This window comes from Dryobates pubescens, chromosome 14 (genome assembly GCF_014839835.1).
Source record: "Dryobates pubescens isolate bDryPub1 chromosome 14, bDryPub1.pri, whole genome shotgun sequence".
Classification (NCBI taxonomy): Eukaryota; Metazoa; Chordata; class Aves; order Piciformes; family Picidae; genus Dryobates; species Dryobates pubescens.
Window position 1 is genome coordinate 1,532,947 of NC_071625.1, and position 25,568 is coordinate 1,558,514.

Consider the following 25,568-nt stretch of genomic DNA (forward strand, 5'->3'; position numbering starts at 1 on the left):
TTTAAAGTTCTGCAAGCACTTAACAGTTTAAGAAGGATATGGCTAAAGCCTTCAGCCATTCTGTGGTTGTCTTCCATTTGGGCTTGCTTTTCTCCCCACCAGCACGCGTAGCTACAGCAGCACACCCACAGAGCAATGCCACAGAGGTGGCTGGGTTGGGCATCTTACCTTTGACTTGTTCTGAAGAGGAGGGAAGGTGTTGCTGCCGTGGCCATTGAGTGGGCTTGGGACAAAATAGTCTGTCTGCTGTGACTTGGAAACTCCTCTAGACAGGAAGGGTGAGCTGGCTGAGTCATAGCCACTTTGTAAAGGATCTTGTCCAGCTCTTGGTAGAAAGGGTACATCTCCTGTGCTGCTCCAGACTGAAGACTTGTTTCAGGGGAACAAGTGTGGTATTTTATTTCAAAGTGAAATGGCTCCCCATCTGTGTGTACCTGGGACAGACTCATTGTGACAAACCATTGCTTGTGGGAAAATAGTGCTCATGCTCATCACCTTTGCTGGTGTTACAGCAGACATAAGGAGGTGAGAGCTACTCCATCCAGCAGTGTGTGTCACAGCATCAGGCACAGCAACTGTGCCTGGTGGTGCACAGTGAGGAGAGGGCAGAATATCTGGGGTGGGGGGCAGCAGGCAGGCAAACCAGAATCCAGTGATGTGCTATGACCATCTGCAGGTACTGCAAAATTACTTGGCTGCCCCCAAGCTATTCTTCATAGCCATACCAACAGGTAGGCAGTATGGATGACCACAGAGTAGGACTCATGTGAGCAAATGAGTCCAACAGTATAAACACACCCTGTCAGTACATATTGGCACCGTCAGTGTCAAAAGAACTGAAGTCTTAATTCAGGGATTAAGTCTTAATTAAGTCTTGATTAAGGGACTGGAACATGTGCCTTATGAGGAGAGGCTGAGAGACCTGAGGCTGTTTAGCCTGGAGAGGACAAGACTGAAGAGGGATCTGACAAATGTCTATCAATATCTGAGGGCTGGGGGTCAGGAAGGAAGGGACAGGGACAGCCTCTGCTCACTTGTGCCCTGTGATAGGACAAGGGGTAATGGGTGGAAACTTCAGCACAAGAAGTTCTACCTCAACATGAAGAAGAATTTCTTTACTGTAAAGGTGACAGAACACTGGAGCAGGCTGCCCAGAGAGGTTGTGGAGTCTCCTCTGGAGACTTGCAAGCCCTGTCTGGGTGCATTCCTGTGTGACCTGTGCTGGATTCTGTGGTCCTGCTCTGGCAGGGAGGTTGGACTCAATCATCTCTAGAGGTCCCTTCCAATCCGTAGCATCCTGTGAGCCTGAAAAGTTGTGTTTTGTTTTTCAGCAGTCAGGTGATAAATATCTGTAGTTGGAAACTTAGCCATGAAGCATCAGGATCTTATCAACAAGATCATATGAGAAAGCTTTGCAATTCCAACATATGTGGTTTATGCCCTAAATACTCCAAGTTTTTTCCCTCCCTTGGATGAAATTTGGTGAGCAGAATCTCTGCTGAAAGGAATCCCAGCTGCTGTTCCATCAACACCACACAGTGCCAGTGCATATGTTCCTGTCTGAATTGTGAAATGGAGAAAATGGAATGCGAGACAGCTGTGACAATGTTAATAATAAATTAGCATTTTGCTATTGAAGTGTGAAGAGGGAGGTGAGAAGCATTGTCAATTCTCCATCTCCCTAAAAAGTCTTAAGAAAACCAGTCAGTTATCTTGCAACTTAACATTTTGCAATGCTGCTTAACATTCAGCTACAGTAAGTGAAAGCCAGCACTGGCTACTGTGCTGTACCTATTAAAGCTAACAGAGCATTACAGGGAAAAGAGTTATGGTGACTAGCAGGGAAGAAGGGAAAGTTTCCAACAAAAGGGGAAATAAAATAATTCACAGTGCAAATGTTACTTGTATTTAGTTTGCACATGCACTTTGTTTACCTAGTGCCCCTAACTCAAAATGTAACTGCTCCTAAACAAAAGGAACTCTTTCATTAATGAAATGTACTCTTATGTCAACAAATTAACAACACTTAATACAAATAGTTTTCTATTACTGATAAACTCTCTCAAGATTGGAGACACTTCCACATATTCAAACACTTCAGAATATGAACTTCCCTAAGCTACAGGGAGTAATTTCACTACAGCTGGCGAAGTTGTTTAGCGTCCACATCTGTATGAGGGAGATCTTTTGTTGCCTTTAAATCCCTGTCTGTTCAGGAGACACTGTGGAGTGTTGCATGACAGTTTGCTCCATTTCAGAATGAAGGACAAGGCAACATGGGCTTGTTGAATAGTAAAACTTCTTTAGTGCTGTACTCTGAGTGCTGGGCTTTGTCACAAAGGCATATGCACGTGCATGTCCGTAGCATCTTCGGGTTCTCCAGGCTGATTGTGTATTGGGGTGGTACAGAAGACAAGTGTTACGCTTTTGCATAATGACATTGAAGAGGGACAACTTGGGTGGTTTGTAGGTTGGAGGAAGCAAGTTGATAGTCCAGCCACTGCTTAGCTGGAATCTCTCCTGACTCTTCATTCTTCTGTGCTAACACAGGCCTTTGGATACCTCTCCTTTGAAAACAGTCAAGACCAGGATATGCCTTCCACACTGATTCAAAGATAACTAACCCTTGGTAAGAGACAAGCATGCCTCTTACACCTCCACCCATTTATTTTTCATCAATTTCCCATTTGTTAGGGGCGATTTTCCCCCATCATCTGGTTTTGGGCTTTACTTTGAAACCTAAATGAGCATGAAATGAATCTGCTGTAGGAAGGCAGACTCTCTCTGTTTGTGCTTTTCACATGCTGGCAGTAAGAAAGGAACCTCCTGAGTACGGTGGCAGTGAGCACTGGGGATAAAGCTAGAGAAGAAATAAGTTGTGCAGTGTTCCAGAATGGGCTTGAAAGGATTTTTTTAGCAACCTCTCTATCATGATCAAAGCTTTATCTTGTTCCTTTCTGACTTGAGTCCTTTGCCGCTATTCAGAGCTGTGCCCAATTACCAATTACTGGCTGGTGGGGGACACTGATTTTAACAATAAGGTCTTTCTTGAGCAAATTTTAGTTTTATTTTCAAATAAGTCTACCCAGCATCCTGCTTGTGTGGACGTGCTAAGACCAAATAGCAGTAGGTAGTTCTCTTCCTCACATTTCCCAAGCTGTTTGTTCCGGTGAGATTCAGACTGGGACCTCCTTCCACAACCCCCCTGGGCAGCCTATTCCAGTCTCACCACACTCATACTGAAGAACTTAGTCCTAAGATCCAGTCTGACCCTACTCCCCCTCAGCTTCTGATACTGCAGTTAGTTATTTAATATAGTAACTGAGGTTTTAATATTCTCATGCATTGGAGTGGAGGACACAACCTTACATGTTCCTTCACGCTGAAAATTGTCCTGGGGTGAGTTTCCGTAGCTGTCTCACTGCTGAGAGCACTTCTCACGTAGTGCTGAGTTTGTGTTCTCTTGCAGGGCATGCATGACACAGAGGCTGATGTTTTTCATACCTGCAACAAGAAAATATGTTGCTGTTTAATTTTTTTGTTTTGTTGTTTCCCCATCTAATGAGACTCTTGAGTGTTTAGTCTTGAATTCTTCTGTAAAATGTTGCCTGCTACACTGGAAAAAAAAAACCAACAAAAAACCACCCCCCCTTTCTTTATAATCAGATCAATGAAGAACAGCATTTGAGGAAATGCTAGGTCAGATCTCTTATCAGTGGTCTTCAGATTCGTAAAATAGGAGGTGACTGATCTGATCTGTTTAAAATGGTGCTCTGCAAAGCTAGAAATACAATCTCTTAAGCACACTTTTTGAGCTGAATATTTACGAGAAAGAGATGGTACCAGAATTTTTCATCTGGCTCTCTTCAGTTTCCTGCAATTAAGAAATGGGCATTTTCTGGTATTATTTCCATCATTTTGCTCTAATTCTATGTTCTGTCTTCTACCAGTGAGCAGCTACAGCAGCATTTGAGATTTGGTTGTTGTTGTTGTTTTAAGAATGATGACAGCAGATCAAATGGTAAATTAGTTATCTATCAGATGCTTTCCATATTTCAATTTACCAGACTTTGATGATGGTCTTGTTTCCAACAGTATTTTTCTGATTAAGACACTGCATAATCTCTTTGTAATTCTGCAATACTTAACTTTTTAAAATTGTCAGTAATTACACTTAAAAGGCTGTTTGCTGAGCAAGCTATATAAATGTAGGGACTCATTCCACCTGTGGTAAAACTCAGAGGTCCTGTAGTATAATCAGTACAAGCTACTCTTCTGAATTAAAAACGTGCAAAGAGGAGGATTCTTAAAAGTTAAGCTACTTTGGAGAGGATGAAATACAGGGCAGATAACCCAGCTGATAAAAGACTAGCACGGTAAAGCTATGTGAGTGAAATGTGATTGTAAATTCCCTTCTCCTTGCAGCTGCTCGCTGCTAGTGCTGCTCAGACCTTGGTATAGGCATATATATAGTAAAGTTGGTGAGAAGAGATATGGGTATGAGCTCAGACTTTTTCCTTTTTCCTGGCAGCTTCTGTATTTTGGCATCATTACAGAGCTCCTTACAGTGGCTGAATCCATGTAGTAGTCACATGGCACATGTGCCTGATTCCAGCTACGCTTCAGCTCCTGCATCCATGTGCACTGCAGTGTTTTTGTAACGAAGGACTTGAGTTACCTGCTGGTATTTTTCCATCTCACCCCCAGAGCAATGTACACCACCCAACACATTCACTTCTGCCCCAGGGGAGCAGGTGAGTGACCTCAAGTGACAGATGGCAGTCATCTCCCTTTCCCGCAACATACTTGCAGACCACAGTGATAGAAGTAGTGCAGAAATGTATGGTGAATAAAATGGTTCCTACAGTTGATGGGTATTGTGTTCTTGACTTCAAATTCATGCAGAATTCCACCCATGCTAATTCAAGCTAGCTGGAAAATTTTCTTGAGAATGTCTGTGAGATTTAGAGTATTTTGGATGTTTTCAGTTCTTATTTGTTTGAGTTTGGCTTTAATGCTTTCTCCATATTTATGTAGACTAGTTTGGATTTTACTGTGTGTCATTGCACTGCCTCACTGGAAAGGGATCTCAAACTCACATTTGCTGCTGACTGTGGAATTGTTCCTCTCTGTGACTCCTGAGGTATTATAAGATTTTATAGCTCTATCTAATAGCTATCTGATCAAATTCTGCACTAAAATACTAAGATGTCATATGCTTTTGCATCTGCAACATTCAACTTGTTGTTAGTCCTCAGTGATGTAGATACATTCAGATTTTCTTCTTTATTAATTAAGTTTACTGTAGTTCAAGATACGTTTAGCAAATTGTAATTGCTTTCTATCTCTTTATATGTAACAACAAAAAAAATCTGTCCATCTTTTCATTTCCAGTTCCTTAGAAAAGACTCCGCCTCTCCCTAAGATTACACAACCTAATTACAAGCCATTCAGTAATTTTATTAGTAAATACCCTGAAGATGCATATCTTCTAGGCTGCTTCATCTTTATAGATTCTGTTTCTTCCTATTCCCATACCTGCCAGATCACCAGATAGAGTGACATAATCTTCATTGCTTAATTATAGTCATTAGTCAAGGGATTTCTGCCTCAGACATATAGCTTATGAGCAGCCTGTTGAAAAGATTATCAACAGGTTTTAAAAATAAGCCATTTGACATTTGAACACAGTCTGCCAGTCCCCCAAGAAGAACAGTGAGGCAGTAAATATGTTTATCACCTGAAGGATGCTATGTGGTGAACAAGCACGGGAAGAGGAAGGTTCGTACAGAGCATCTATTGCTAAAATGTGTTCACTTTTGAATGCACTGCAGTTTAAAGTACTCTTTCTCGTGACATATAAATGATGAATGTCTATCTACATGTATGTCAAAAATGTCTGTATATTCCTTATGTGGGCTGGGGGTTTCTTAGAGGGAGGGAATCTTGAACTCCAACAAAACCCCATTTGCGAGCAGATCTGCACTCCCAGCCCTGAATCTCACCTGAGATTTCCAGGTGTTTAGTGCATGTCTATACATAGGGAGCATTTCCCAGGAAATGAAACTTAAGGGCAACAGAAAAAATTAGTCACAGACCCTATCTTGGTGAAGGGTACTTGCTTCTTTACTCTCTGAATCTTGGCTTCATGGACTCCTTAAGGTTGGAAAAGACCTCCAGGATCATGGAATCCAGCCATTACCCTAACATTGCCACTAAATCATGCCCCCAAGCACCACTTCTAGATGGTTTTTGAACGTGGTTGTATCTTTTCCTTTTGCACTCCCCTTGTGGTTTGAGAGTTTTTGTTTGCTTGGTTGGTGGTTTGGTTTTTCTCAAGAAAGCAGATAAACAGGCTTTCTACTGATGGGTTGCACCACAAAAGAGCCTGCTGAATTTCCCAGTATACATTTTTATGGCTGTAGTGGTCTTCTACAGAGGCAGTTCTTCAATTCATTGTGCTATGTATGCTATAGCATACTTGAAATCAGAATCCTTTGAGCAATGGGTGCTGTACATTCATGAAATGAGACATCCACCTTTGCCATCTTCCCAGTTTAAATGGAAATGGTGAGTAAAGGGGGCATTACCTCATTCTTTCCTTAGAAAGTCAAAAGGCTCTGTTTGTTGGTTTGTGTTTGTTTGGGTTTTTTTCCTCAGGGTCACTGAGGACAATTGCAGCAGAGTCAAAAATTTATCTCTTGATTTAATGCCAGTTTGTCCTAGATATCATGAAAGTCCTGTCAGCAGCACTCCAGTCTTGTATTATTCTTGACCTTCCTGTTTTTCTTTTCTGGCAAAGCCTAAATGTCACAATTTGTAGATCTTACAGCTAGGCTGGACTATCCTATGCAGAACTCTCTGTACTGGAAGTCAGACTTTAGCCTGGGTCTGTTTAATGGGTGGTTGAAGTAGGCAGAAAACAGAAATATCTGTGATAGGTTCCACTTCTCCATGCTACTGGTAGGGAGAGCAGGACGGTAGTAACTAACGAGCAGAGCTTTTGAGTTCATAGAAAAGTTGTGGCAATATGTGGGGCTTTTCCTTTACACAGAGTACATAGAATAAACCAGGTTGGAAGAGACCTTCAAGATCATCGCGTCCAACCCATCAACCAATCCAACCCACCTAAACAACTAACCCATGGCACCAAGCACCCCATCAAGTCTTCTCAAGTCTTCTTTGTCGAGGACACTTCCATTGTTAGAGTAACAAGCAGCATATCTGTACAGAGCCTGGCTAGGAGACACCAGCATGCCCACTGCAAACCTCAGCCAAGCTGGAAGTTGTCTTGATAGGTTTCTTGATGTCCCAGATTGTTGGAATGAAGTTTCATAGTTCTGCCCCTATTTTCAGCAGGTTTTATCTCCTACAGGAAGAAATTGCCAGACCAAGACAGAGATTTGTTCCTGCACTTTTATGTCTACATTCAGGCTGGGAAGCTGAAGTCTTCCAAGGGAGCAACCAAGTGAGTTTTATCTTCTCCTCGGTGTCTACAGTAGCTTCTCTAGAAAGCTTTATCTGTTTAAGGGATTTAGAGATTAACACCATGGCCAAAGTGTATACTGTCTCTGGACACATGGATTAAGTGTGAGGAAATATTGGCTTTCTTGCAAGTTTTTATCTTTCCAGCTCTAGATCTGTGATGAATAAAGGAGGGGGAGGAGGGCACACAGGGGAGCAAAATGAGAGACCGGTGCTGCAGTGCCAGCTAGCTAGGTTATCGTGATGCTAACCAGTCATCAGGGAAAGGATTGCAGATAGTGATGGAGGGTTTATTACTTACTGACAGAGCCTTTGTCTTTACCCTTTTGCTCTGGATGGCCATGAATAAACAAGTAAAGTTTGAATGCTGTGAAAAATAACAAGATGTCCTTCTGAATTTTAAGAGCCCCACACTCTAGTTCGGAAGAAAATAATCCCAGCTGCCAGCATTTCTAGGAGTCCCAGATATCTCCTGCAATGCAATTATGCAGGCTCAGTAGAAAACTATTCTGCACATTTGGAGCTAAAGGACAATATAATAAATGACTGCAGTGAACTACATTGCTATTGCATCAGATTGCATCTGAATCCACTACCAGTGGGTTTTCTGGTGCTGGAAATCTGCCCTTCAGGATCTCATTGTCCTCTTGTTTGTTTGCTTACATACTCCTTGATACTGCAATACCGGTATGAGTCCAAGGTAGATTAGAAGCAGCTGTTTTGTAGCAAACAAACAAAAGCCTTTGTCTATTGGCTGTTATCACTTTTTTCCAGTGGGGAAGAGAGAGAAAAGCCAGCTGTCTGTTTGCAGACAAGCGAAACTCCATCAAATGATTGAACTTTTTGCAAACAGAAAATTTGGAGCTTGATCCAAGTGTGATTTCAGGAGGGGAAAAAAAAAAAAAGATATTAGTGGAGCTTCATTTACTTTGAGGAACAATGCTAATTCCTGGAGCTCATGATACACCCTGGAGCTCAAAAATCTCTCGATATTGCCATGAAAATATTTGTGTTATTGTGCTACTGTTCACTTGGAGTGCGTCAAAGACTTCTACAAGCCTGACAGTAATAGATTGAAAACATCATTTCAATAAATAAGCAGCAGAACATAGTAGGACTAAAGCTTGAAAGGGAAAAATGAGGTGCAGAACTGCCTAGCACAGGGGAGAATTAAAATGTAAATCAATGAAGTCTAGCCCTAAATGTATTTTTCAGTATATTGAAACGCTCCTCCAAATGATCAGGCTAATTGTAACCCACTGATCTCTGGCTACAGGGCAACTGTTGTGGCTCTCCCACTCTCACTCACAGCAGATGCACTGAAAAATGCAAATGGGATTTAGGCACCCAGGCTTTAATTCACTTCTGCAGCTCTAATGACTAGATGCAAAATGTACTCTGAAGAGTAAGTGACAGAATGTGAATGTCATAATCTTAATCTTCCTTTTCCATTTTCTTGTATTTTAATTAAAAGATGGAGGAATGCTACAAGAACATGTAGGACATCTTTCTTCACTGCAGGATATCACCCTACCACAAGGTCTAATTAAAATATTGAATTATCAAACTCAGGACACTTTAATTTAGGTTGCTGAACGTTGTTCCTGAATGTACATCTTCAGGAATATGAACAAAGTCTTGAAATGCACTTACTCTGTCCTCTGTGCAGTTTAATATAGATTTGCTTTTACAACTCAAGGTGTTTGTATCTTAGATTTCAAATCTAGGCAATTTTGCCAGAGTAGACTAGAATGATCTATAAGATACCTTGTTATATGGAAACAAACTATAAAATTAACTGCTTTGAGTTCTAATTTACATGTGTATTTTATGCAAACTTCAGCTCTTGAAGTTCATGCTTATGTTGGGAATTTCCAGAGCTTTGCAAATCCCTGGCAGTCTTAATATACTACCATGTGGGTTTTGACATAGCTTAAATGGGTGAGCACATGATTGTATTGCCAAGTTCACAGAATCACAGAAACAGTCAGGTTGGAGAAGACCCTCAGGATGACCAAGTCCAACCAAGAATCCTACTCTACAAGGGTCACCCCTAAACCATATCCCCAAGCACCACATCCAAACCACCTTTAAACACATCCAGGGTTGGGGACTCCATCACTTCCCTGGGCAGCTCATTCCAATGCCTGACCACTCTTGCTGGGAAAAATGTTTCCCTAACCTTCAGTCTAACCCTGCCCTGTTGCATCTTGAGGCCATTCCCTCTTGTTCTATCACTAATTGCCTGTGAGAAGAGACCAGCACCAACCTTTCCACAATGTCCTTTCAGGTAGCTGTAGAGAGCAGTAAGGTCTCCCCTCAGCCTTCTCTTTTGCAAACTAACCATCCCTAGCTCCTTCAGTTGCTCTTCATCAAATTTATTCTCCAGGCCCTTCACAGCTTCCTTGCCTTCCTCTGCACTGGCTCCAGCACCTCCACACCTCTCTTGTATTGAGGTGCCCAAAACTGGACACAAGACTCGAGGTGTGGCCTCACCAGAGCTGAGTACAAATAGACAATCCCTACCCCCTACTTCTGCTGAACACAGCATTTCTAATCCCAGCCAGGATGCCATTGGCTTTTTTGGCCACCTAGGCACACTGATGACTCATGTTCAGCTGCTTGTCCATTAGAAGTTTTATAAGTCAAGTCATATTCAAAGTCTTATTGAGAGTGTTGCAAATGTGATCCGGGGCAAGGGAAGGCAAGACTTAGAATGGCTGTTTGGAATAGGTACTATTAATCTTAAGCTACCTAAATAAGAGTGGAAGCTGTAACAGTGCATATATATATATATATATATATATGTGAGTGTGTGTCTGCTATTATTCTGACATTAACTATTGTGTTCAGAAGGTTAGGTGAAAAACTGTGGTACTCCTTGGAATGCTCTTGCTCAAGTCAGTAGCTGTCACTTACTGTGTCTGTATTTAGCATCCTGTGAGAAGCTCCTGGAAGCCCTCTTCTCTAACCTTGGCTAACCTGTGGGTTATGTTAAGTTCTTACTACAGCTTGTTAGATGATCTGACTCGCATTTCTCATGGACCTTCAGCTAAGAGTAAGTGCTTTCAGATTTAAGACTGGAGTTCCTCTTGCCAAGTATAGTTGTCATGCCTTAAGAGCCTAATTATTACTTTGAAGGATAGTTTCCACTGGATGGACAACAGAAAGAAAGATTAATGCAGAAGTAATGTAATCCTCTAGCTCCTGTAGGGACTCCTGCCTTTGAAACTAGCAGCTGTACTGTAGAGTGCTCATGTCCACTTCTACAAGTTCGTATCTCCTAATTGCAACCCACCTATGAAATGGCATTAGGTACAGCTAAGACAAAATCTGTTAAGAATTTTAAACAGCAACATCCCAAGTGCTGTTGTGTAATGAAAACAAAACACTTGAGACTTGGTCCTGGAGAACCGTAGGCATCAGTTTTAGCATGTATTAGGGAAGGACACTCACTGGTTTACATTCCTGGATGTGCTATAGGGCTAGAGCTTCTCTGGCTCAGAACTTGTCCTCCAGCTCAAAAATCCTCCACTTGGAGGTGCCCAGTACAAACTGATGATCTGGAACCATGGCTACTAGCTGCATTCAACAAGATAAAGAAATTATTTGAGCAAAATATTAACACATGGCTTTGGCTACATCTTCTTCCGGCCCTGTCACCATGCACAACAAGATGACTGCTATAACTCTGGAGTTCATTCTGCTTCTTTCAACTTTGGGTTATATTTTAGAAGTAGTTCACTACTTCAGACTACTGCTATAAATCTGGAGTTCTTGCTGTTTCTTTGAACGTTTTGGGTTATACTTTAGAAGTAGTTCACTGCTTCAGGCTTCCTGCTGTTTCTGCCTTAATGACCAGGGGGGACATGATGTGCATGCCCAGGCCAGGTGAAGGAGGTTCTAATTTAACCTAAGTAAAAATCAAGAATATTACTAGTGTAAATATAGACCCTGAGAAGCTTTTTGCTTCAAAAGTTCTCAGTAAGAAAAAAAAATAAATTGAATGTAAAAATTCCACACACACACAAAAAGTAGGCTTCTTACTGGGTTCTTCCACATGAGCTCATTAGCCTCTTAGGTTTTGACAACTGCTTGTGAAATGTTCTTGCTAGCATGGAAGAGATTTTTTTGTTTGTTGGCTTTTGTCTTGGCTTTTTCTCTCCTTTGGCATGTTGATGGGCTTTTGCCTTTCTTTTCCCCTTGGTCTTTGGATCTGTCTGCTCTAAAATTAAAATTTTATTAATAGTTTAGTTCTTCATTCTGTCCACGAAGCCACTGAATAGTTGTGTTCTTCTGACACTATGCAACCACTTTAGAAAACCACTGATGCTTATCTAGTGCACTGGAAATCCTGTAGTAAAATCATGGTAACAGAGTGGCTTTCATGCCACTTCACTTCTGGCCCTGTTATTAAGGATGCAGGCAGATGAATGAAGGGTAGCACCATACCTGTTGATCTTGCCTGCCACTGAGGTCCACATCAGCACAGAAAGAGTTAAGCTGCTTTAGTAACCAGTAAGGAAAAACCAAAAGCAGTTTTCACAGCGGTAGTGTTGCCATGTAGGTACTCACCTAAGCATTATGTTACATGATGTAATGGCAGGCTTGAATTAGGTCATGCTTTGTTACATGGCTTATTCCAAATTGAAGTTCCTTCTGTTTAATTGTTCTTGCAGCAGCAGCAGCAATGTACTTTAATAAATGAACAGGCTTGGGCAACATTTCCAGAAATGTCTAAAACTACAAAATTAGTCAATAGTAATTCATGCAGCGTATGACAGAAGTGATTATTGTCAGAGAAACTACAGAGCCTGTGACTACAACTCATGATTAAAGCTGAACACTCACTTGAACATAAAACAATTGTTATAATATTTAAAGCCTAATATCCAGTATGTGTAAGAGAGAGTTCAGATTCATATGACTGACAAGAAAAAATAACTATTAGATTAAGGGGATGAATTACTTGTAGCTGAGGTAACAAATTTTGTAGGCAGTACACAAATCCCTTTCTCCTGCAGGGCATCCAATGACTGTTCAGATTCTAGGTGAAGAGCTTACACACTGTCTGCAAACACACCCTCGGGTGGTAAAGCAAGGGAAAAGAGCAGTGACTTAAGACTCCAGCTTGAGGAAATGAATGTGTGAATCCCAGAAGCAGCCAGTGGGGCACCGCACTTAAACTAATATACTCCACAAAATCAGTCAGAAGACAAGCTGCAAGGATGCAGCTACACTGTCACTGGCTCCAGAGATACTTCCTTTGCAGTTAACTGAGCTGTATTTTGACTGTTTTCCACTGCACAATGTACAGCACATCCTGTCTTAATACAGTCCTTAGCATAATGGGACTCTTGACTGGCTTCTAGACTGCACAATGATTCTAATAAAAATATGAGGGAAGTAAATGATCACTTAATACATTTGATATATTTCCTCCAGAATGCAACACCGATTCTAATAGATATACCAGCACAGTGCAGGCAGACTCTGAATTATGCTGTATATCTTTAACACAATGGCCTTAATCCAGACATTTCTGGCACCATCTTCTACTGTCTTTCATTCTTTTGTGGTGAAATTATGCAGGGTACTCTGGATGAGGTAGCTGTGGTCTAGCATTAAAAATAACATAGAACCAACATCTAGTTTATCAGCAGCCTTTAAGCAACTGCTGTGCAAACAATTGTCTGTTAATAAAAATAATCACTGAATAGATGGAACAAATAATGTTTGCCCCAGTTTTCATATGCTGTGCTGCAAAACAAATGCAAGCCAGGAAGAGAGATCTATTTCTTCTGCTGCATTATTTTCTTTATGCTTTAAGTTGATAAAGAATTGATCTTGAAAAAATAATATTACACAATAAGACTATTTAGAACTCCATTGATGCCCTTCTTATGATAAAATACTTGAGGTCTGCAAAAAACAGGTGAAGAAAATATCAGTGTGACAGAGGTCTCACCAAAAATTAAATGCTGGTATTGAACACAGCAATGTTTCTTATGACCTCACCTGAGGGGGAGGTTATGGGACAGAAAATAGTAAGATTGGTAAAGGAAAACTACTGTTACTTCATTTGGCTGAGATCTAGTCAATATCTCAAGTCTTCACCATTCTTACTGTGTATTAAAATGGTGCAAGAGATCCCATCCAGGACTTGGCATTAGCGAGACACTTTAAGGATGTCTTCTACAATTTTCCAGACAGTCAGAGCAGGAATAAAGTGATAGAAATAAACTGAGGAGAAACTTTACAATGACTGATGAAGCAGCTGTTAAATCTGTGGGGGACATTTGCTAATAGTATAGCCTGAAGAGACCAAGGAAAGGGAGAACTGATGAAAAGGGGAAGGAAAATAAAAATAAAGAAGAGCAAGGATGAAGAGAAGGAAGCACATGTGGCAGGCAGTGAAGTGAAGCTGAAGTGACTGTAACAACCAATTGCTAAAAAGAAAACAATGTTTAAAGTAAAACTACAGGAGGAAAAAACCATATGCTGATATGCATAGTAGGTGCCTGATAATTCTGGTGGAAGCTGCTTCAGTCGCTTCACGTGCCAGCTTTGAGGTTCAGACAGAAGAATAACTGCCTGTTACAACAAACTTGGGTTTGTTCAAGGTGAACTATATGTGCACTTTCAGGATGCTTTATCTTCACCTGTCTTCAAATACAAAAGAAAGATGGTGTCAACTTCTATGTGTGTGACTTCCTCTTTACTCTTCTGGCATAAAAGAAACAGTATTCTTCTCCCCAAATATCAAAGAGATTAAGACAGCTCACAGCAGCGGCCAACAGAAGGAGTAGAATAACTTGCCAGGAAATAAGTCATTTGAAATACTGTAAAGTTCATAGATTTGGTGAACTTGCTGAAGGTGCTGCATGGGAAGATGAGGTTTGACATCCTGGGTATCTTATCTGGACTGCTAACACATTCTCTTCCCTGGACTTTGAAGATCCAGCTCATCTCACATACAGGGAAACTGCTCCTGTAGAGGCTTTTTCTCTAGATCATTACTTCAGCATCTCATCTTTTGCTTGCCAAGCTCATTCAGCACTGAGGCAGGACTCTTGCGTATCATCCTTCACTCTGCATCGTTGAGAACAATGTTGAAATTAAGCTCCTGATGCCAGTGGTTGATGCTTTGCCCTGCTGCCATGAACAATCAACATGGCAAAGGGTAGCCACTTGTTTGTGCAAGTGATTGAAAGCAGTTTTGACAACATAGATATCTGGGTTGATTGGAGCAGCATTTAATCTGAAAAGATAATTACTGTTGTCTTCTTTGTTATGCAACTAAAATCTGTGGGAAGGGAATTGTATCACATCTCTCAATAACATGCAACTGGATAGTTGAAAGTGGGTTGAATTATACAGAGAAAAATAACTTTGGGAGGAGTGGAGGAAGGCTATGGATCATGTTTCATGTTGACCTGTCTCTATGATAGAGAGCTTGACTGGGTCCAGTAGGGACTTGCACTCAGCAGGTGCAGCCCTAGTTAAATTTGGCTTTCCTCACGAATGGTAATACTTTGTCTTCACAAGCAGAGCAGTTTATCTGGTGGAACAGAGACAAGAAGAGCTTCTCCCAGCCTGCAACAGGCACTGCAAAATTCAAGCTAGATCTGGAAATTCTGCTGTGAATCCCGCTTGGACACTCGCTTAAACAGTGCAGAGCAATAGGTAACCGCGACAAGAACACGGTGTCAGCAAAGGCTGGAAGACTGGCAATCGTAATTGGACAGAAAGCGTCACAAGAACTTCCGATGGCGTCCGGAATTTTTGGATGCTGTGCATCTACAGCAGTTACGCTTTTTGCTCCCACGGTAGTTTTTCGGCCTCACTAGTGAAATACGTATTTGGAGGTCACAATCACAGCCACGCCGGCTGCGGAGGTGTCTCTAGCTTGGGTTTGACTTCACATAGAGAGCCTTCGTCAGGGCAGGGAGCCAGAGCGCTCACATACATTTGGTTACTTTGCGTGTAAGCCGGGAATCAAGGCTGCCCTGCCGCCGTAGTGACGGGAAGATTCACCCCCGTCTGAACCCTTCGCCTTGGCGGACGCCTCCTCGGGTCAGCTAGACGGCGGCGCAGCCCCGGGGGATCGGCCCGTTCGGGGAGCTCAGCCCCCACAAGGCAGTGGCGCAACCCGGGATGGGGCGGGCCGATACGCGCCGGCTTGAGGAGGAGGAGACGGAGACAGTGGCGGGGGCGGGGCCGCGGCGGAGCGTGGCGGCTCGGGCCCTCCCCCGCCGTCTGGGGGCCGCTGCTCCGCTCCGCCCCGCCGCCCGCCCGGCCCGCGGCTGCCGGGAGCGACTCCATGCGCTCGGGCCGTCAGTGCGCAGCCGCGGCGGGGCTCAGCCGGGGAGGAGGAAGCGGCGCGGCGCGAGGGGAAGGAGGCCGAGGCTGGCGGAGGTGGCGGCGGCGGCTCATGGCTCCTCGGGCGGGCGGATGAGGTGCGGGTGTGCGGGCCGCTAGCGCTCCCCGAGGCGGCATCTGCGGTTGGCGAGGCTGCGGCGGCAGCTCCGGCTCCCTGTCAGGGGGCGCGGCGGTCGCGGGTCCGGCTCCTCGTCGCCTCCCTGCGGGCTGGTGTTATGGCCCCTTGGGGGAGTGCAGAAGGCTCCCCGGCTTGGAGGTCAGCGCAGCTCCTGTTCCTCGTCGTCTCCTGCTGCGGTAGGTACCGGGGAGTGACGCCGCCCGTCCGCCTCCGTCTCCCGGGCCGGGAGGCGGCCGCCCGCCGCGGGCGAGGGGGAACAAAGCGGCCTTTCTCCCTGCCGGCGGCTCGGCGGCCCCGGCCGCTGGTAGGATCCTGCTGCCCACCTCGGGCCTTGGCGCTTTCTGGGACCTCCGCCGCCTTCCCCGCGGTGGCCCTGCTGGTGTCCCCGTGCTTGCCCTTCCTCACCCGCAGCCCCGTCTTCCCCTCCGAGCTCGGCTGTTCCAGGACTCACTCTGGGGGGGTGTGGGATTTGTATCTGTGGGGGTGGGCGGAAATCTTCTCAAGGAAGTTCTTAAAACAGGCTGGAATTTAGCCCAGCTGCCCTCGGCTTTCTCGCTCGCAGATGTACGTTGCTGGGAACTCTGGAGTTGGCGTGGGGCCGCGCAAACAAACCAACCCCAAATCCTCTGAGTCACGAATAATCGCTGCCTGTGGATAATAGGGATGCCTGGGAGATGTTCCACGTCCGGCCGGGCAGGGACTGTCGCGGCCTGGTGTCTGTGGGCAGGACGAGCCCCTTAGAGGGCCGAGAGCCTGCGGGGGTGGCTGGCACTGTGTGATGAGTTTGTGACACATCAGCACAGGCCTTGAAGCCCTTCCAGGGACCTTTGCTTCTTCTCAGCCTGCTTTCCGTTCCTACTCGAATGGCATGTTGTTTATGGCTGTAAAACCATCCTTGAACAGAACTGCTAGTACAGACACTCGTGTAAGTGTGTTGGGGAATGCGCTCGGGTTGTTTTCACAGTATGGAAGCGACCCAGTGATACACGGCAGAGCAGAATGCAGATGCTTGGCAACGAGAGTCGTCGCATGTTTTCTCAGAGTTGTTTGTTTTACTAACTCGAGCGTAGGTTGTGTCTGTGGGCCTCCAACGTGGGAAGCAGCCTTTGGCACGGAGCTGGGCATGTGCCTTGCTCCGAGGACAGCAACAGGGGCCCTGATTTAGCAGTTTCTTAAGAAGGTGCCTTTGCTTTAAACACGTGATTGAGCATATGAAGTATTTCAGGTTTGTCTGTGCAGATTGCTTTGTCCAGCCCGTGCCTGTGCTGCGAAGATCACTGCAAATTAAGTGCAGACGTACTACAAAAACCTGCAAGAACACTTCATATTTACACGAGTAGAAGTAAGGCAGGCTTCTTCAAACAGTTATGCCAGTACCTGTAACTGAGTAGTTACACTGGTAGTTTTTTGGGGGGACCTAATTGCACCAAGGGAGGTACTGACCAATCTTTAAATGTACACAAAGTCCAGGAAAAGACTTTTGATATCTCTGTAGGCTGTCAGAGTTTTGATACATCAAAAAATAAAGTGAAAGCACAAGTGGAAAGGAATTGCCATATGATAGAGAAGGAGCTGGTAGGGAAAATCTCAAGTCCGGATATATTAAGCTGTCCTTATGCTTATATATTTAGTGCACTTGAGAAATTTAACTTCTGGGCCAAGGTTTTTAAGAAACTCTGTTTATTATACTCATGACCGAAGTGAAAAAATATTATAATTGTCATGATGTATCTCCTCATCAGCCTGACTTCAGAAGATAGCTTTGGCTTGTGATGCTGCAACTTAGGCAGTATTGTCAGCACTTCCACAATAGAAAAAATGAAAACACCAGCACAGTCTTCAGTTGGAGAAGAAAACAACCAAATAGAGTTCTTGCTGAATATCATTTTTCATAGGCATTTAATGAAGGCTTTCCAAAGTTCACCCAAGAATGAAGGCTCCATAAGTTTCTTTTTCCTTGCTGAGGAACATATCACCATCTGTTATCACCACTGCTGGGAAGGAGAAGCTGCTTTGGGTTTCAATCAATGTGCTGCCTCATCCTCATGAGGGATTAGTTTTCTACTAGCTGTTTTTGTTACAAATATCTGAAGTTCTGACCAGTTTCACTGCTGGATGGAAAGGAATTTTTCTCCTCCCTGGACTAGAGCATCCAAAACAAAAGCAAGGATTCACTGTGTAGTGTAGCCCTTTCTGGAGCTGTCATTTTGATTTCTCCTGTTTGTTTCTTTGGGAGAAGGAGGTGGGAACTAGTCCCTATTTAAGCATTTTACCTTCCTGTACAATTGCTTTTAGCTCTTCCAAGCCAAACAAATTTAATATCAGCATGAGTCTAATCAAGGCACTGCTGACAGCAGAGCTCTGGACTGTGATGTTGATCCTGAGCAGAGCCTTGTAGATATCATTATGTTAGTGCATGTTAAGGCTTTGAATTCAGTAGGTGGTACTGAAGGTAAACGCACCCTTGGAAAAACAGTAGTGCATCCCTTTGATTGCCTTCCATCATGCAGTCCCACAGCCATAATATCTAGAATTTTCTGCTAATTAAAATCCTCAATTCACCAAGGTTGATATGTGGGCATTGAGCTCTCCAGAGAATGTTTCTCTGTTTCCCTGTAGTTAGTGATTTTTTCAAACCAACCTTCTGATGATGACTATAATTATAAAACTTTGAGAAGGAGGAATACTGATGAGTGAAATATTGGAATAGCATCGACTAACGAGAATTACAGCTTGGGTAGTGGGATGTTGGGCAATGGTATTTGTTCTTAATATGTCTGACCTTTCTTGGTGGCTTGGAAGTTTTATATCCAAGAAATAAATGATTGTATGTGTCTCTCTCTAATCCTGGCATGGGTTTTTACTGTGACAAGTATGATGACGTTTCTGCATATGTCAAAGGCCTTTGCAGTTAATCTGAGTTCAAAAGACAACTGCCTCTGTTGCAGAGTGATTTCTTTAGGAAAAATGTCATTTGAGAAATTGTCCTCTTCTTGAGGGCAGCATTTTTCACACTACAGTTTTGATGGTGATTGTCTGGAAATCAAATCCATGTTACATTTTTGTTAAAACACAAGCTTAGAGAACTGAATTCCTAATGTTACCATATTTAACACTCAGCAGGGTGATGATTTGTATCCTAATGGTACTGTGATGCAGGGGTTGATGTTCTGGAGTAAAAGTTGAGCTATGAAAAGTCTCTGAGGGTATGTTGTGTGAAAGCTAGGACATGCCTTTTCTTGGAACAAAGTCCAGAAGCATGGGTACTTGGCTTCTTCAGATTTCTGGGAAGTCAAACTTCTTACGGTCTTAACTATGCTTCTCGCCCAGATGCATTGCTTAAAATTCTTGTCTCACTTACCAGAAGACCACAAGGGACTTCTGTAGTGTTCTGTACAGTTGGTAGTAGTCAGTGCAAAAGTACAGTAGGTAGATTTCTCTGGGCTTCACCAGGTGTGACGAGTATCAAAGAAAAGTGCTTGAAATAGTAGGACAATGAGACTGAAGTGTTCAGAGTTAGAAGTGGGGGCAAATAAGGAGAATTATGACTGATCTCTGTTTTTGGGATGGGTTTGGATTTATTGAGTGCATTTGAGGCACCAATGCTGCAGAACCATGAGCAGAGGTCAGAAAATAATTATTCACAAAAATTATAGTTGAAACAATGTTCCATGTTACTACCGAGCCTGACGTGCCATTGACGTTGTTCTGGTTGTTTGAAGAAGTGCATATTGCACTTACGTAACCTTGAAAACAGTTTTAGGTTGGAGCAATTCTAGGTTTCTATGGTAGAAACGTTGCTTACAACAAGGTTGTGTGTGTGTATATATATATGTAATTCATTGTTCATTTGGTTTTAGGATAAGACAGGTAAAATTGTCATAAAAGGTCACTGGTCAGGACTCCAGTTTTAGCTGCATGTCAGTTTGCTAATGAGGATGTGAGGAAGAATAAAGGGTGGTTCACCTTTTCTTGAAAATTGCCTGAATCGTGTAAGCAAATCAAGTCTGCCAGCAGTTAGTTTAATTTTCTAAAGAAGCTGAAGTGTAAAGCCAGAACAGCCTGTCCTGAAGGAATGACTTAGCTTAATAAATTACTGTACCTTAAACTCTTCAGTCCACTCTTCAGCAATACTTTTGTCACTTACTGAACAGATCCTTTGCTAAGCAGTAAATTGCATTATTGTCTAAACTGCATAGTGCTGTAGTCCTTGAAGCAGAAATTTCTTTGTTTTAATGCCATAGGAGTTTATATTGTGTAATAAGTCGATCATATGTTAAATTGTGCAAGTATATACATACTCAGCTGACTGTTCAGAGCCACAGATAAGTCTTAAGTCCAAGAATCTACAAGGTCGTGTGGACAGTCTTTAAAGCACTTGTTCATTCAAAGGGAGAAAAACCCCACTGTATGCTAGACAGCCTCGTAGCAGAGCTTGAAAAGGTACTGTAAGGCACTTGTTGTGATTGTTATTATGTACTAAAGGAAGCAATCGTCAGAAAGAGCAGAGAGGTACTTGTAACTGGAATCAGGACAGAAGCCACCTGACTCCATTCCTGTCATCAGAGCAAAGCATATAATTAGCATGACTTTTTCAGCTCCTTCTGGCTTTGCTAGGAGAGGAGGAGTTCTGCTGGATTAGTGTTGGAAGGGCTCTACAGGTGAATCTGTCTCCTTTGCTTTAGTCAGTCCTATTTCAGTATCAAATAGATGTACACTGTATGAGTATGATATTCAACTAAGCCCTAAATACATTGCTTTGTGTTTGTCCTGGCCAAAGCCTGCAATTGTGATCAGTCTTGTGGTTCATTAACAGATCTCAAACTTTTGAAGCTAATGTCTTTGGTATGTGATGTACATCCCTTCACACATCATTTGTCTTGTACCATATGCCTCAGTTCCCCAAGCTGTAGACATTACTTTCACACTTGTTAAGTACAATGCACTGGTTTCCTCAAGTTTTGAAAAAATCCTGAGTGCTGTTGGTACTATATAAATGCTGTGGCCTCCTTCTCCAGGTGTTCTCTCTATTTTCCAAGTTTAGTGTTCCTTTTATATTGTCCTAGATATTTAGTGATGGTGTTAAACACTGGATCAGCTGAGATACCCAACAGGGTGTTAATTGAAAGAGTGTGATTTGTCAACAACTGTGGATTTTTTTGCCTTGCATGCAGCTCAGAATTCCTAGCTGTAACATTTTGCAGTGCTGATTATTACTGACTGTTGGTCAGCAAGATTCAGCCTGCTTAGTTAACGTGGTTGTAGGAAAGCGGTGAGTACCTATGCATTTGATACTGTGGAAGTTGGTTGTAGATACAAGTCTCTGTTTATCTCCTTAGTGAAAATAAATGCTCCAAGGAGTTTATAGCAGACTATATAAAACATACTCTCCAGAATTGTGTTGTCCTGACTCTTTTTGTGTGTGTGTGTGTGTGTTTCTACACTTCGTTTTTTGCTGCAGTTGGTGCTTTACTAATGCCTTATTGAAGGCTTGCAGTTGCATTGAAATATGTAGTATTGATTCTTGGATCTAAGTTAAAATTACTACATTTGGCATAATTGACAGATCAGTGCAAATACTTCAAAAGCATTTTTTCCCTAAACAGAGGCTTTAAATTTGGATCCATTATAACTTTTGCTGCATGTGTTGATGATGTCTTTTTAACAAAGCAGGCCTATTTAGTAGCTGTCTGCTAGATGCGTTTTCTTCTGCTGTTCGATGTGACACTTTGAATTTTAGGTTATGAGGCAGTTCCTGTATAACTCTTTAAACTGTTTTGCAAGAAACAACTTTCTGTAACTAGTCAGGGGAAAAAATAACATAGAATAGTTTGGTTGTTTTTTTTCCTTTTGACTGACTTGTTAATGGATCAAAAGTAGGCTAGCAAGCAAGAATAAGAGCCCTAAAAAATAAGGAAGCCTACAAGCAGAGTGTATTTTGAAAGGTGAAAAAAAGAAGTCACATGTAAAGATTTGTTTTAGTAGCTTGAGTTGTCATAAGATGGTCTCTCTTTTCATTTTGAGCATCATGCATCTTGTTAGTACTTTCCCAGACACCTTATTTGTGGAATTTTTTGATGTGCAAGACAGCTGAACAACCTGTTCACTCCTGTAGTGAACTCTAAATTTTCAGTACAGCCTAGGACTGGCTCTGCATAACCACAGCGGACTTCTAAAGTCAGAAAACGGTAGAATGCCTCTAACAAGCAGTGTGAGTACACTCTAGCATTGGCAGAAGTCTGTAATGAACGTGTGTTTAAAAGTCAGGGGGGAAAAAATATGCTAGAGGCTCCTGTGACTTAGTTTTATTGCTCCAGCTTTGTGTGAACCTGTTGGGTCATTCTGAAATACAGATTATGAGAGTAGTTCTCTCATGGAAGAAAAGAAATTTATACAGTGTTACTAGTACCAAGTTTGTGCTGATCAGTAATGTCTCTTGAAAATTTAGTGATCTTCATCTTTTAAGGGATCTGCTGCGTAAGAAGGACTCTTTAGTAATTGAAGGTAAACAGTTTAGAACAGAAAATGAAAGTCTGGTAGATTTGTCTTGTGGGGGAAGACATGGCTTACATTCATGTGCTCTGCCTTCTAGATTTTAGCTGTATAGGAATTTTCAAAGACTTCAGTTAGTGCCTTTTTTGGTTTTTCCCCTTTTTTCTCCACATTACAAAATGCATTAGGATCCAGTGGATAAGTGTACCCTGGTAGGGTGTTCTCCTTCTGTGAAATTGTATTTCGAGTGTCTCAAGTGAAAGCAAAAGCTTCAGTTAGGAATGTTGTAGTAGCTGGGGCTGGGACAGATAACGAATAGGTCACATTCAGTAAACAAATCCATATATATGTTCCTCTTATCACATAGTTTTAAGTGGAGACTTTAACCCTCCCCTCCTTTTTCTGCACATAATGCTTGACAATGTAATTTCCAAAGAGGCAATGATTCTAAAGTCCTAATTAACATGCCAGTCTATTCATAATATTGTTATATTTACTCCAGTCTGCTCTTCATACTACTAAGTAATTACATTTTTCCATTTGCTCTCTTCTAAAGAAGAGCTCAGAGTGCACAGGGATTTAGCTCAAAGTGTCTGAACCACATGGAAATGTCTGTACCTGGACTCGGGAGTGTAGGTATCGCTTTTGTTTTTAAGTATGGAGACTGAACTTTTCTCCTTGCCAAGGTGTAAATACCACTTCAAATATCCTGAAAGATACTGGTGTCTGCCAAAAAAAAGAATGATAAACTCATCAGTTACACATGGAGAGGCACTGGTACAAAGGCCTGGAGTGGTAGGACAAGGGGCAATGGTTTTAAGTGAGAGAAGAGTTGATTTATATTGGATTTAGATTGGGTGTTAGGAGCAAGTTCTTCACTAGTAAAGTTGGTGAAGGGTCTACAGAACAGCTCTCATGAGGAGCAGCTGAGGGAACTGGAGTTTTCCAGTCTGGAGAAGAGGAGGCTGAGGGGAGACCTCAGTCTCCACAACTACCTAAAAGGAAGAGGTAGTATGGGGGGGGGACACGTTATTCTTTCCTCCCAAGTAGCAGTAGGATGAGAGGCAATGGCTTCAGGTTGCACCAGGGAAGGTTTATATTGGAGTTCAGCAAAAATTTCTTTACTGAAAGAGTGGTGAGGCATTGGAACAAGCAGCTCAGGGAGTCTATCCCTGGAGGTGTTAAGAAGATGGGTAGGCATGGCACTGTAGGATGTGGTTTAGTGGGCATGGTGGTGTTGGGATGATGGTTGGACTTCATGACGTTGGAGGTCTTTTCCAACCGTAACAATTCTATGATTCCTCTTCCTGGCTGATCTGCTGTTTGGCAGTTTTGCCCTTTTCTAGCAGCTTTAGTGCCAGACATGTCTCACAGCTGTATGTTTTCTAGAGTCCAGTTAGTACTGACCTTCCTCTTGCTGATGATCCAAATAATGCTGTTTCCAGTGCATGTTGCCTAGATGTTGTTTAGATTGTCTCACTCCAGTCCCTGATTTCAAGTTACCAGTTGTGTCTGTAGTCCATGCACGCTGTAACAAAACTTCAGTGGTATCATAGTTCTCATACAAATGACAATCCAATATGCCAAAGCTGAATGGTAATGTTAGTAATCTCCTGTGAAGTCCACAAGCTTTCTGGTTTGCTTCACTTGTGGCAACCTGGGACAGTACAGCCTGCATACAGCCCTTTTGTCTTTATGCTGTAAATGAGGCTTGGGAGCAGCCTCCCTTTCCATCTTCTTACCTTAGAGAGGAACACGGTCTGCTGTCCTTTATTTGTTGGCACTACATAGTTTGTGTGTGGTGCTTTTGTGGTTCATAAGGAGTTTTCCTGGAATAAGAGACCTTGTGTTCTGAAGGTGCAGATTAGGAGGAGTGAGCAGCGTTGCAAACTGTCCTCTACACAATGGTATCTCCTAGCGATGGCTCTTGCATATGTCTTACATTTTGGAATGACTATCATGAAATACTTAGCTGTACATTTGCCTTAATATGTTCATTAAAAGCATGGAAGCCAGGAGGATGTATGTGGGGAGCAAGTGAGTAAGTCTTTGCATCTTGGAAGTGTCCCCAGTTTGTGGCTTTACAGAGGAGGTGGATCTGAACTCCGGATACAGCCATTTAGAGCATTGGGCATGAAGGAATTTGGCATAGAATGCAACAGCTTTCAGAAATTGTAAATGACCAAAAGAAAACCAAATTAAAGTTTTCAATCTGAGTCCCTGCTTGCTGACCAGCCCACACATTTGGGAGCCAGTAAGGTACTCAAAGCACCAAACTGAAATAAGGGTGCCCAGTTTCTCAGCCGTGTGTGCCATTCAAGCAAAGCAATCACGTCAGTTCTTTTTCAGAGGAGATGAGTTACCCTCATGGTAAGGAGATCTGAGCTAACTTTAAATTTGTGAGTTGTTGAACATAGTTTGTAAATTATTGCTATGGAGGTCAGGATTGTAGCATCAGGTTCTTATTTAAGCAGCTCTTTCATGCCTTTCCTGAGGTGCTGTGTACTTCCATGTAGTTTTTGAAGCATCTGAAGATAATTTATTTAGACATGTAATCAAGAGCTTGTGTCTTGCAGTTTAGGGGGCTCTGTTGTTCTGAGCCTGCTTTTCTGGGAATCTGCTATTAAGCAGGAAGGACATATACTTAAATGAATGATACACTTCATTACATCAAAGCAGACAAATAGAAAGTTGAACACACAGGCATGATGTTTGACATGGATCTTGTGCTTGTCACCATGCTGTGTCACATTTCTTGATATTTTAAAATGCAGTGCCTGTCTTTAAACAGGATGTAGGAGCAAGTGCTGAATTTTGTTAGCAGGTTGGCTTTTAACAGAGGGGAATATCTCCTTCTATATGTAATTTTTTTACCCTTTATGTTACAGCTCAGTTAGTGCATTTGTACCCATTTGCCTTTTCAGGTAGTATTTGTTAAAAAGGAAACCTATAGCTGTTGGAGACTTAGAACCGATCTGTAGCAGAGTGAAGCATCCCCTGTTGTTGCATGGTCATGATTATTTTACAACCCCACAAACCAGAAGTACTGTATTCTTGAGTTAAACACCTCAAGAGAGAGAATTTCCATATT

General features: G+C 42.6%; 1 protein-coding gene across 1 annotated transcript in view; it reads left to right on the forward strand.

Moving 5' to 3' along the window:
• Positions 1–15,809: 15,809 nt before the first annotated feature.
• LRP12 (LDL receptor related protein 12) overlaps positions 15,810–25,568 on the forward strand; it is a 43,987-nt gene continuing 34,228 nt past the window's right edge. Inside the window, exon 1 of the mRNA XM_054167224.1 lies at positions 15,810–16,161. Within this exon, the coding sequence (XP_054023199.1) occupies positions 16,083–16,161 (79 nt within the window). The 5' untranslated portion in view covers positions 15,810–16,082. The remainder of the gene's footprint in view (positions 16,162–25,568) is intronic.